The 13,756-nt window shown below is 48.1% G+C and overlaps 1 protein-coding gene across 4 annotated transcripts in view; it reads left to right on the top strand.

The window, feature by feature from the left end:
- The window catches only part of PML (PML nuclear body scaffold), a 56,556-nt gene that overhangs the window by 25,208 nt on the left and 17,592 nt on the right, over window positions 1–13,756 (top strand). For all 4 annotated transcript variants that reach the window (XM_070358647.1, XM_070358650.1, XM_070358649.1 and 1 more), the window contains exons 3-5: window positions 6,234–6,814; window positions 8,425–8,495; window positions 13,505–13,624. In XM_070358647.1, coding sequence (XP_070214748.1) covers window positions 6,234–6,814; window positions 8,425–8,495; window positions 13,505–13,624 — 772 coding nt within the window. The remainder of the gene's footprint in view (window positions 1–6,233; window positions 6,815–8,424; window positions 8,496–13,504; window positions 13,625–13,756) is intronic.

Below are 13,756 nucleotides of genomic sequence, written 5' to 3'. Positions count from 1 at the left end.
GCTTTGGGCCCCAGGGTGTCTGTTGTAAGGCCCCAAACAGAGAGAGACCTGAAGCTAATTGTCTCCTCCCATCCAGAGGGGAGTGGTGAGGGTATCACTCAGTGGTAGAGTATTTGACTGCAGAGGGGGAGTGATGGCTGGTTTCCCTTGGGAGACCGCACTTGGCGCAGAAGGGGCCAAAGAAGAGGACCCAGCAGAGACTGTGATCCACCCAGCAAGTCTTGCTCTCCCTCCAGAAAGGCCACTCTAGGGGTCCCCTTCCCAGCCTGGAGCACTCTTCTTTTTTTCTAAGTTTTTTTTTTAATGTGGATATTTTTTAAAGTCTTCATTGAATTTGTTACAATATTGTTTCTGTTTTATGTTTTGGTTTTTTGGCCACGAGGCATGTGGGATCTTAGCTCCCAGACCAGGGATCGAACATATGCACCCCTGCATCGGAAGGTAAAGTCTTAACCACTGGACCACCAGGGAAATCCCTATGGAGCACCTTTTCTGAGAAAGGGACACTTACCACAGACTCACCCCCTCTCCCATGGACCCAAAGCTGAGAAAATGACAGCTGGTTCTAGTTCTCCCTTTATGTCTATAGCCTATCTAATCGTCCACATGGAGAAGGTGATGGCACCCCACTCCAGTACTCTTGCCTGGAAAATCCCATGGACGGAGGAGGCTGGTAGGCTGCAGTCCATGGGGTCACGAAGAGTCCGACACGACTGAGCGACTTCACTTTCACTTTTCACTTTTCACTTTCATGCATTGGAGAAGGAAATGGCAACCCACTCCAGTGTTCTTGCCTGGAGAATCCCAGGGACGGGGGCGCCTGGTGGGCTGCCGTCTATGGGGTCGCACAGAGTCGGACACGACTGAAGCGACTTAGCAGCAGCAGCAGCATTGCCCACATCTAATAGAATTCCATTCTTTAATTAAAAACATAGGTAATACATTGACACAGTTCAACCAGGAGAGCAAACTCAGAGGTGTACAGTGAGATGTCTTACTCCACCTCTGCCCTGCCCCATCCCATAACTAATAATTTGTAACCTTCCAAGGTTTCTTTATTCAAATGCAATCAAATATGAATATATTCTTATTTTTCTCCATTCATATACAAAGGGTAGCATTCTACATATACACTTCCACATCTTGATTTATTTAAAATATACGTCATCATAATTGAATACAGTATATGCTGGTTACTGTTCTAACCTTATATACATGTAACACATCTAATCCTTCTACTACTCCTATTATTATCCTTATTTGCCAGGGAGATTTTTGCCTCTAATGAGCCTCCTCTGTTTTTTCCAGCTGTGTAGTACTCTGTTGCACAGGCGCATCTTAATTTATGTAACTCTTTAAGCAGTGATGGGCACTTAGGTTGTCTCTATTCTTTGCTATTATGGACTGTGTTACATTGTACAGATGTTACCTTTTATGCCTGGAGATAGAGCTGTAGAAAAGAAATCTAGAAGGGGGTGTTGCTGGGTCAAAGGATAAATACATTTGTAATTGTGATGAATATTGCCAAATTTCCCTCTCTAGAGTTACTCATTGTTTTCATAATCCTTGGCATTTCTCATTAATAGTGTCATTAGAGAACACTAATATTTCAGTCAATCATAATTATAGTCTTTGTTCAAAACATTCATGACGGACTTATTTGATCTTCTCCAGCACTCCCATATGAGGTGGGAATTACCCATATTTTACAGATAAGAAAACCGAGGTCCAGAGAGGTTACGTGACCTGCCAAGGAACAGCACAGAGCTGAGGTCAGATCCGCATCTGCCCAGCGTTTTTCTCTGCTCCCCCTACCACTTACCTCAGTCACTGGCCCTGCCTCACAGGCTAGATGAGTCTCTGTTACTTAGATCCAGTGTGCTGAGGCTGGAGGCGTTGAAGGCACATGACCCAGTAGTGACCCCCATTCCCTTTTCCACACATTTTTCTGTTTCCAGAGAAGTTTTGCTAGTGTGAAATGAGTCTCCTCTGTTTGATCAAGAGGCTCAAGCCCTGGGACTTACCACCTTGGGTGACTTGGGAAGGTTGAGAGCTGGTGAAGCTGAGGACTCGTGCCTGATACCTGGTGCCAAGACTTTGGAACTGGGTTGGCCAGCAGGCTCTCTGTTGGCATTTCTGGGACAAGTTGATCTCAATAATTGAGACCAAAGTGGCCCCAGCTAAAATCCATTCTCCTGGCCTTAGATGGGCTTACTTGTTATTCTCATTGCTGGTGAGAGTAAATTACAGCAGTATTTCTAGGGAAGTAACTAATATTTTTCCTGGTAATATTTTTTTAATCTATGATTAATGAACTTCTGGCTACGCTGGGTCGTCGTTGCTGCATTGCAGGCTTTCTCTAGTTGCGGTGAACCGGGGTTTCTCATTGCACTGGCTTCTCTTGTTGGCAGGGCACAGGCTCCAGGACACACGGGCTTCAGTAATTGTGGTGCCCAGGCTTAGTCACCTCCCTGCATGTGGGATCTTCCTGAACCAGGGGTCAAACCCATGTTCTCTGCCTTGGCAGGCAGATTCTTAGCCACCAGATCACAGGGAAGTCCTCCTGGTGCTATTTGAAGAGTAATGTTTAATACAATGTTTCAGAATGTGGACTCTGAGCCAGGCTACTTGGGTTTTAGTTAGTTTCCTATTGTTGCTGTAACAATTTACCACAAATTTAGGAGCTTGAAGATGCTAAAGCTGAAACTCCAGTATTTTGGCCACCTCATGCGAAGAGTTGACCCATTGGAAAAGACTTTGATGCTGGGAGGGATTGGGGGCAGGAGGAGAAGGGGACGACAGAGGATCAGATGGCTGGATGCCATCACCGACTCGATGGACATGAGTTTGGGTGAACTCCGGGAGTTGGTGATGGACAGGGAGGCCTGGCGTGCTGCGATTCATGGGGTCTCAAAGAGTCGGACACAACTGAGCAACTGAACTGAACTGAACCATTACACATAGATGGTTATTTACCTCTGGAGGTCAGAAGTCTGCAGTAGGTCTCATTGAGCTACAATCGAGATGCCTGTAGGACAGTGTTCCTTATGGAGGCTCTTGAGGAGAGTCCATTTTCTTGCCTTTTCCAGCTTCTAGAGGCTGCCTGCATTCTTTTCTTTTTTAAAAAAATATTGTTTATTTATTTATTTGACTGCTCCCAGCCTTAGTTGCAGCACATGGAATGTTTAGTTTTGGCATGTGGGATCTAGTTCCCTGACCAGGGATCGAAAGCAGAGTCTTAGCCACTAGACCTCCAGGGAAGTCCCTGCCTGCATTCTGTATTTCATGATCCCCTGCCGCCTTCAAAGCCACCAGGGCAGTATCACTGTGACCTCCACTTCCTCTCCCTCTCTCACTCTCCTGCCTCTCTCCTCTTTCCCCTATGAGGTCTCCTGTGATTACATTTGGAGAAGGCAATGGCACCCCACTCCAGTACTCTTACCTGGAAAATCCCATGGATGAAGGAGCCTGGAAGGCTGCAGTCCATGGGGTCGCTGAGGGTCGGACATGACTGAGCAACTTCACTTTCACTTTTCCCTTTCATGCACTGGAGAAGGAAATGGCAACCCACTCCAGTGTTCTTGCCTGGAGAATCCCAGGGACGGGGAGCCTGGTGGGCTGCCGTCTATGGGGTCGCACAGAGTCGGTGGGCTGCTGTCTGTGGGATCACACAGAGTCGAACACGACTGAATCGACTTAGCAGCAGCAGCAGCAGCAGTGATTACATTGGGTCCACCCAGATAATCCAAGATAATCTTCCCATCTCAAGATCCTTAATGTAATCACACCTATCAAGTCCTTTTTGCCATGTGAAATGAAGTGAAAGTCACTCAGTCAAGTCCAACTCTTTGCGACCCCATGCCCTATACAGTCCATGGGATTCTGCAGGTCAGAATACTGGAGTGGGTAGCCTTTCCCTTCTCCGGGGGATCTTCCCAGCCCAGGGATCAAACCCAGGTCTCTCTCATTGCAGGTGGATTCTTTACCAACTGAGCCACAAGGGAAGCCCAAGAATACTGGAGTGGGTAGCCTATCCCTTCTCCAGGGGATCTTCCCAACCCAGAAATTGAACTGGGGTCTCCTGTGTTGCAGGCGGATTCTTTACCAACTGAGCTATCAGGGAAGCCCTTCTTGCCATGTGACATGTCATATTCAGGTTCCAGGAATCAGTACTTGAATGTACACCATTATTCTGCCTACTACAGAATTCTGCCTACTTCTGGACTCTATCACTTTCTAATTGTGTGACCTTGAACAAGTTATTGTACCTCATGCTTAGTTTCTCCATCCTTAAAATGGGAACAATGATAATTCCCACTCCATAAAATTGTTATAAGGATTAAGTGAGTTGATATTTGTGAAATGTTTATAAGTGTCTTAATATAGTAAATACTATGGAAGTGTCTGCTGGCTAAAATATATTCAATAAAAATATACACTCTCTTAGCAATTCTATTATTTTGTAATATATTTCATAGAAACAAAAGGATCTATGCATTAGGCTACATAAAGCATTGTCCATATTGGGGGGAAATGCACAAACAGGAAATCACCAGAATGCCCGTTAACACGGAGTTCTGCAACACCCTGGGCTGCAGACCCACCCTGGTCAGAAACCTAAGGAGGCTTCATCTGCTGCTTCACATTGCTCTCATTACTGCCTGAACCACCCCTCGCCACCCCTCCTCCAACCCCTCCCCCTCCCCTGCACACACCCCGCCCACGCACCCTGTGGAAAAACTGTCTTCCACTAAAGTGGTCCAGTGCATTATTAATACAATGACTGAGTCAGTGTGGTCCATCTGGAATGTAATGGAGCTATTAAAGAATACATTAGTCCATCCTAAAGGAGATCAGTCCTGGGTGTTCATTGGTGGGACTGATGTTGAAGCTGAAACTCCAATACTTTGGCCACCTGATGCGAAGAGCTGACTCATTGGAAAAGACCCTGATGCTGGGAAAGACTGAGGGCAGGAGGAGAAGGGGACGACAGAGGATGAGATGGTTGGATGGCATCACCGACTCAATGGACATGGGTTTGGGTGGACTCCGGGAGTTGGTGATGGACAGGGAGGCGTGGGGTGCTGCGGTTTATGGGGTTGCAAAGAGTAGGACACAACTGAGCGACTGAACTGAACTGAAGATAATGCTTGTAGACCTAGATGGGGAGTGTCCTGAACAAAAGTTAAATTAGAGAAGGAAGTTACAAAATAATCGTTTAGCATGATCTGATTTAAAAAAAAAAAAAAAACATCAGCCTGCCCAAAATTGTTGTAGGTATGAGTCAGTTATTTAACCTCTGAACATCTTGATTTCTTCTATCTGTGAAGTGAGGATAATAATAGTTCTCTTAAGAAACTCTACCGAGGATTAAGTGGGATGAAATGTATCAAGTCCTTAGAATTCTGCTAGCAGTCTATGGGGTCGCACAGAGTCGGACAACTGAAGCGACTTAGCAGCAGCAGCAGAAGAGTGTGAATATTCATGTGAAGTGGTTTGAAGAGCCAGAGGTGTGAAGGATGCTCTCCTGGTTGCCTCTGAGGTGGAGAAAAGAAATTCAGAAGTGCTGGGTGCTTCTGATGATGATTAACTCTGCTTAAAAAAAAAAAAAAAAAAAAAAAGATTTATTTAATTGGAGGATAATTACTTTACAATATTGTGATGATTTTTGCCATACATCGAAATGAATCAGCCATGGGTATACATGTGTCGCCCCATCCTGAAACCCCCTCCCATCTCCCTCCCCACCCTATCCCTTTGGGTTGTCCCAGAGCACTAACTTTGGGTACCCTGCTTCACGCATCAAACTTGCACTGGTCATCTGTTTTACATATGGGAATGTACACATTTCGATGCTATTCTCTCAAATCATCCCACCCTCGCCTTCTCCCATAGAGTCCAAAAGTCTGTTCTTTACATCTGTGCCCCTTTTGCTGCCCTGCATGTAGGATCTTTGTTACTGTCTTTCTAAATTACGTATATGTGTTAATATACAGTATTTCACGGATGGACTATTGCTACTTTAGTAACTTTTTTATGTTCCAATAAGTTTTATTAGTAGTTTGGATACTATCACCATAACCAGAAACACTGAACTGAGAAAAGCACAGATGTAGAAACATACCAGGATTCAAAGTTTTGTAACTGTTTTGAAGAGGCATTTAATAAAGAACATTTAAAGAGAAAAAGAAAGCAGGAATGCCCTAAATCAGCCCAACCTTCTGTGTCCACAGCATCTACTGCCGAGGCTGCTCCAAGCCCTTGTGCTGCTCCTGCGCGCTCCTGGATAGGGGCCACAGCGAGCTCAAGTGTGACATCAGCATGGAGATCCAGCAGCGGCAGGATGAGCTGGACACCATGACCCAGGACCTGCAGGAGCAGGACCGCACCTTTGGGGCAGCGCAGGCGCAGATGCGCTCTGCCATCAGCCAGCTGGGCCGCGTACGCGCCGACACTGAGGAGTTCATCCGTGAGCGAGTGCGCGAGGTGGTAGCGCACGTGCTAGAGCAGGAGCGTGAGCTGCTGCAAGGCGTGGGTGCGCGGTACCAGCGCGACTATGAAGAGATAGCGGGCCAGCTGGGCCGGCTGGATGCCGTACTGCAGCGGATCCGTATGGGCAGCGTGCTGGTGCAGAGGATGAAACTCTACGCCTCAGATCAGGAGGTGCTGGACATGCATGACTTCCTGCGCAAGGCACTCCACCAGCTGCGCCAGGAGGAGCCCCAGAGCCTGCGAGCCACCGTGCACACAGACAGCTTCGACGAATTCAGGGTGCGCCTGCAGGACCTCGTTTCTTGCATCACCCGGGGTACAGGTAAGCCACCATCACCTCATGGCTGGCCTGTTTACCCTGGGAGGGCTTGGGCCTGCTACTGCCCCTGGGGAAAGGCAGGTGGAAAAGATCAGCCCCATGTGACATAAGAGGAAACTGGGGGTTTTATTAAGTCTCTTGGGTTTGATCACATCGTAGGTTACAAGAGCAGGATAAGTCTGGGGGAGCAGAAGCTTGCAGCCACCCAGAAGGGTCACCTCTGACTAATTTACAAGACCCTAAGTATTAGTTGTGATCTTGTGACTCTTAAGGAAGTTGAAAGTGAAAGTCACTCGGTTGTGTCCAACTCTGTGGTCCCATGAACTGTAGCCCACCAGGTTCCTCTGTCCATGGAATTCTCCAGGCAAGAGGGACTGGAATAGGTTGCCAGTTCCTTCTCCAGGGAATCTTCCCGACCCCGGGATTGAACCCCGGTATCCTGCATTGCAAGCAAATTCCTTACCGCTTGAGCCACTGGGGGAAGCCCCTCAAGGGACTTAAGAAACTATAAAGCTGAGAACCATACCCTGTATCATTTTAGCCCAGAGGGACCGACCACTACCACTACCACCACCACCGCTCCTGCCCCCCACCCCCATCCCCTGGTTGGGTGCTTACCCAAAACCAGGCTCAGTGGAGGGGATCTTTTGCCCCTCGGATGGCCTGCCATCTGGACTAGCTGCCTACCTTTGTGGGCCCTGCCTGGGCACTGGGGAAGTGGGGAGACAGGACCAGTTTCTGACCTGGAGTTGTCCAGTCCAAATGGGAGACAAGGTTAGGGCACGTCATGTGGCTGGAGAATGAGAGTGCTTGGCTCTGTAGCCCAAATCCAGGAGTTACAGCAGCTTTCTAGACGCTGGAGGCAGCACAGAGGCTTCCAAGAGACACGGGCTGCACAGGAGGGCCTCTGAGGTGGGGAGGCTGAAATGGCTCTTTGACAAAATCTCCGGCTCTGGTGTGAGGATGCCCTTTCACTGAGAAAGGGGAGGGAAGCCTCAGAATCTGAAGGTTCTTGGGCAGATGGCAGTGATGGAGACCTGCCCACTCCTGTCCTCGGAGCTAGTGGATGTGGATTCATCAAAATGCAGTCCTAGCATGGACATGCGCCTTCTCTGCCTAGGTGGTAACTGTTACCGCATGTACAGGAAACAACCTCCATAGAGTTTAAACAGCTTGCCTCGGTGGTGGCAGAGAAAGGAGTTATTTTATCTTCCAGCATGAGAGATTTAGATTTAATAAAAATGGGCCACAGGTCAGAAGAGTGTCATGGAGCTCTCAGTGTGCAGAGAAATCGGTGAGCAGTAACGCTGTTAGGATTGTCCGTGCTTTGCCTTGGTGACAGCCCCAAGTTGGAGAGAGCTGTGCTTGGGGTCTGGAGCCAAAGGCAAGCACTCTCCCATGCCACCTCTCTCTTCCTTCTAGGTGAGTTCATGCCCACTGCAATCTGGGAGCTTTCTTTCCAACTACAGCCACTCCATGGAGCTGCCAGAGGCCCTGGAAAAGGGGTCTCCAGGAAAAGCAACAGGAATGTTTTCTTTGTCACTGTCCTAAGACAGGATGCGTCTCACCAGGGATGTCCCTGACCTGCCCATGACCTTCTCTGTGTTCTCCAGATGCAGCTCTATCCAGGAGAGCCAGCCCAGAAGCTGCCAGCACTCCCAGAGACACCTGTGGCACTGACCCGGTGAGATGGACTTGAGGTTTGAAGGGGAGGTGGTCCATCCTGCAGGCCGGGTGGGTTGGGAGCTCCCCTCTGTTGGAAAGGAAACTGAGTCTTGCTGTCCCCGTGTCTGCAGGTGACAGAGGAGAGGGAGCAACTGAGAGAATGACAGCAGGGCCTGGACTGGAGCCTTCAGTGGGAGGGGGCAGAGGAAGGGCTGGCTGGCTCTGGGCTCCTAAGTGCCATCGTAGGTCTTGATGTCATAGTAAGTCTCCAGGAGGTGTTAGGCCCAGCGATGGACAGGAGATAAAGCAGTGGTCCCTGGCAGGCAGGCCCTTGATAGACATGGCAGATGACCCTCCCCTCTGTGCGCCCCACTCCAGATATGTGGCCCTTCCCCCACATAGGGTTCTGGAGAGGAATGGAGAATGAGGCCAGGAGTCAGGCAGTGATCACAGCAGCCTGGGCTCCATCGATGTGATTTCAGGGCCATCACAGTCCTGAGAGCCATAGTATTCAGGGTTGGAAAGCGCCTGCACTCCCTCTCATGTGGTCATTCCCTCTGCAGCACCACTGACCTGTGACTGTCCAGGCACCATGCACATACCTCCAGGGACAGGAAGCTTGCTCATTCTTGAGGCTTGAGCCACTCCCATCTCTGCAGTGCTCTTAGAACATATCCCTGGGTGCAAATGCAGTGGCATCCTGTTAACCTGTCCTCTTGGCTACTTGCATGCATTTCTCCTCTCTCCCAGGATAAGCTTTTTCAATTCCTCCCTGGATCGGGCACCTGGTCTGCTCCCCATCCTGGTCATCCAGGTGTGTGTGCCTGTCAAGGAGCTGGGCCCAGGATTGACTGGTCCTCCATGGAAAGCAGGTCTTCTGGTGAGGGCAGCCAGCCTTTCTAGCTTTTCCATGGCGTGGCCCATAGGAGACAGAAATTGCTGTAGGTTGAGGCAATCAGAAGAGGCTTCCTGTAGGAGGCAGAACTTAGGATCTGAGAGCTTTAGAGTTAGAAGAAATCTTGGAGTCTGACCTGCTCTTGTATAGAGGATGAAGCTAAGACCCCAAGAGAGGGTGTGACTTAACCCAAGGCCACACAGCATGCTAATGCTAACGGCAGGACATCAAGCCAGTTCCCAACTGTCTTGGGTACTGCATTCCCATATACACACATATAGAATTTTAAAAGGACATTTAATTCTGGATATTTAGGACAAGTAATACAATCTCATGGTCAGAAATTGTAATAAAAACATAGAAAGTGATAATGTCTTCCTCCCACCTTGTCCCCCATCTGACCAGTGTTTACACCCATATTGTTGTTTAGTCACTGAATTGTGTCCGACTCTTGCAACCCCATAAACTGTAGCCTGCCAGGCTCCTCTGTCCATGAGATTTCCCAGGCAAGAATACTAGAGTGGATTGTCTACCTTCTCCAGGGAATCTTCCCAACCCAGGGATCAGGCCTGCATCTCCTGCATTGAGAAGCTGATTCTTTACCACTGAGCCACCAGCAAAGGCCTACCTATATATCTTTATTTATTTCTTATATATGCTTCCAGAATTTCTTTATGTAGTTACAAGCAAATATGACTATATATTTGCTTTTTTTTTTTTGGACAAAGGTAGCACAGTGCCGCATATATACTATGCCTAGGGCACAATACTATTGGGAATTCTTATCTCATCAGTAGGCAGGGAGCTTCCTGATGCCTTTTTACATCTGCATAGTGGTCCATGCTAAAATAGGTGTAGCGTGATTTATTTAGCCAGTTCCTTGGCTTTTAGGTTATTTTGATATGATAGACAATGCTAGAATGAAAAAAGGTCTTCAAAGAAGTTATGAATGGTGGTGAAAAGTGCCCCAGGGCCACAGACTGCTCTGGCTTCCAGGTGCCAGTCGTTAGTTAATGAACAGCAAGACAGCCTATGTTGTCTTATGTGAAGAAGGTCTGGGCATTTTTCTGGGTCTCATCTTGTGCCCTCTCACTGCCAGTTACTAAGCAGGTTGAACTTGGAGCATCAGAAGAATGCTCTGTGCAGACTCTCTTGCTTTCACTTTGGTAATAGGCTTGGGGGTGGGGATGGATGGAGCTGGGGAATGGAAGTGGGTCATACACCATGAGTGCAAAGGACAGGTGCGGCTGCTTGAGGGGGGCAGGCATGGTCCGGCTGTGCCAGGAGAGAAGCACTGCTTCGACCCACATTCCTGCCTTAGGAATTTATTTTAATCCCCACCCCATGCCTAGGTGGAGAGGATGATAAATACCAACTGGTGTAATTAACTAGGAGCGTTTGGGTAGGACGGCACCTCGGACATTGTCCTTCCTCTCTCTCCCTTGGTTCTTTTTGTAATGATGTCACAATACTTTAATGGAAAAAATAAATTGTTTTAAAACTGTAAAATAACTATGAATCAGTCATGATGATTTTTTTTTTCTTTAATGAGCTCTCATGTGTGTCTCTGCTTCATTAACATGGGTAGGGGGTGTCAGGAAGATGGGGCAGAGGCTGAGAGGACCCCAGCCCTGCCTTTGGGGAGTTCACAGCCCACGTGGAAAGAGGTTCTCTTACATGTCAGCAGTTTTCAGAGACACACACAGACAGGCAGACGAAGACCTTTCGAACTCTTTTCATTTTTAAAAAAAGTTTATTTATTTTCTGGCTGCACTGGGTCTTCATTGCTCACTCGAGCTTTTTCTAGTTGCAGCAAGTAGGGGCTCCTCTCTGGTTGCGGCGTACATGCTTCTCAATGTAGGGGCTTCTCGTTGCAGAGCACAGGCTCTTAGAACGCAAGCTTAGTGGTTGTGGCACACAAACTTAGCTGCCCCTCAGCCTATGGAATCTTTCTGGACCAGAGATTGAACCCAGGTCCCCTGCATTAGAAGGCAGATTCTTAACCACTGGACCACCAGTAAAGTCCCCATTCTTTTATTTTTAATGGTGATCAAATACATATAACATATATTTGCCTGGAAGTGGAATTGCTGAATCATATAGTAATTCTGTTTTTAATTTTTGAGGAATCACCATAAAATTTTCCATAGTGGCTGCACAGTCCACAGCGGTTCCAGTTTCTCCACATTCTCATTCACACTTTTTTTTTAAGTAGTGGCCATCTTAATGACTGTGGAGTGGTTTAAACTTTTTGACCAGCACCCACTGTAAAAGATATATTTTACATCTAATCTACTGGTGTATACACATGCACATACCTATAGCTAAAACAGAAGCTTTATGCAATAAATTACACTTATAAATGTGGAATGTATAAGATTTTTCTGTTCTGTAGTGTTCTATGTAATACAAAAAATGCTAGTCATGACTTTGCTGCATTTCAAAAGCACTGGATTCGGACTTCCCTGTTGGCGCAGAGGATAAGAATCTGCCTACCGGTGCAGGGGACGTGGGTTCAATCCCTGGTCGAGGAAGATTCCACATGCCGCAGAGCAACTCAGCCCACACGCCGCAACTACTGCGCCCATGCGCCTAGAGCCTGTGCTCTAAGAAAGAGAAGCCCTCACACCGCAACTGGAGAGTAACCCCCTCTTGCCACAACTAGAGAAAGCCCGCACAAAGCAACAAAGATCCAATGCAGCCAAAAATAAACAAATTTTTTAAAAATTAAAAATAACACTAGTTTCGAGCCCCTGGTCCAGGCCCTTATTAGGTATATGACCTTAGGAAATCACTTCGCTTCTCTGTGCCTTGGTTTCCTTCTCTGTAGATGGGCAATAATCATAGTACCACCTCCTTTTTTTTAAACTAATTTCATTGTAAAATTCTCTGTTTTAAAGTGTACCATGCAGTGACATTCAGTGCACTCACAGTCTGGTGTAACTGTCCCAGACTATAGTTCCTGTACTTTCATTTCCCCAAAAGGAAAGCCTGTATACACGGAGCAGTCACTCCTCACTTTACCTCCCCCAACCCTTGGCAACCTGCAGTCTGCTGTCTCTGCAGTTGGCACTTCTGGATATTTCGGATAAATGGAATCATACAATATGCATTCTTCTGTGGCTAGCTGTCCACTTAGCATGATGTGTTTAACGTTCATCCACCTTGTGTGGTCAGAACTTCATTCCTTTCTATGGCTGAATAGCATTCTCCTGAATGGCTACCCTATGTTTTATCTCTTTATCAGCTGACGTTTGGGCTGCTTCCACCCTTGGGCTATTGTGAACAGGTGATGGGGCAGGGGGCAATGTCAGCTCAGTGGAAGGGTCCCCTCCCTATGATGAATTTGCAGCTAGAGAGGAGCTACTACCTACCATTATAGGGACCACCACCACCACTTTGTCCCTAGGGTTGTCTGTGCTGGTCTCTGCTTAGTCACTCAGTCATGTCTGACTCTGCAGTGCCGTGGACCGTAGCCTGCCAGGCTCCTCTGTCCATGAGGATTCTCCAGGCAAGAATACTGGAGTGGGTTGCTATGCCCTCTTCCAGTGGATCATCTCAACCCAGGGATTGAACCCAGGTCTCCCATATTACAGGTGGATTCTTTACTGTCTGAGCCACCAGGGAAGCCCTGGAGTTGTCTAGACTGGGTCTAAGTAGAGGTCAAGCAAGCCTTGAGGTGTTGGGCAGTGTGATCCCTAAGGTCATCTTCTGGCACCATTAGGATGCACAGGCATTTACGTAGTCCCTGGGATGCCAGCACCTTAAGGTTGCCAGAAGGTGAAGTCATGGAGGCTGCAAGGAAGACTTCTGGTCCCCAGTAGGCTCTGGGTATTGGACCAGGAGCCAGCTCTTATGTCTAGGTGAGGCCTTGGAGACTGAGCTGACCCCACACCAGGGGACCTGGCTGGTCATACTGCCTGGTCATTTTTGTTTTTTATATTTATTCATTTGGCTGCACTGGGCCTTAGTTGAGGCAACGTGCTCTTTAGTTTCGGCATGTGAGATCTAGCTCCCCAACCAGGATCAGACCTGAGCCCCCTGTATTGGGAGTGCAGGGACTTACCCACCTGACCACCAGGGAAGTCCCCTGCCTGGTCATTTCTGACTACTTTTGTTTCCCAACTTTGCAGCCAGAGGAGGTGCCGAGGGACCAGATGCAAGCCTCAGGATTGGCCGTGGTACAGCCGGTGCCAGGGGCACACCCTGTGCCAGTGTACGCCTTCTCCATCCAAGACCCCTCCCTCAGAGAAGTAAGATATTCCCCAGCCCTCGCCTCCCCTTCCCAGGGCCCAGATCCCACTAGGTGGTAAGAGGTGGAATGGAAGTGAGAACCCAGACCTCAATAGGCACTTACTCTGTGCTCTCCCAGCTCTTGGTTGCCA

The sequence above is a fragment of the Bos mutus genome, chromosome 21 (genome assembly GCF_027580195.1).
Source record: "Bos mutus isolate GX-2022 chromosome 21, NWIPB_WYAK_1.1, whole genome shotgun sequence".
Classification (NCBI taxonomy): domain Eukaryota; kingdom Metazoa; phylum Chordata; class Mammalia; order Artiodactyla; family Bovidae; genus Bos; species Bos mutus.
The sequence above is the reverse complement of the archived record's forward strand: the minus strand, read 5'-3'. Positions and strand labels throughout refer to the sequence as shown.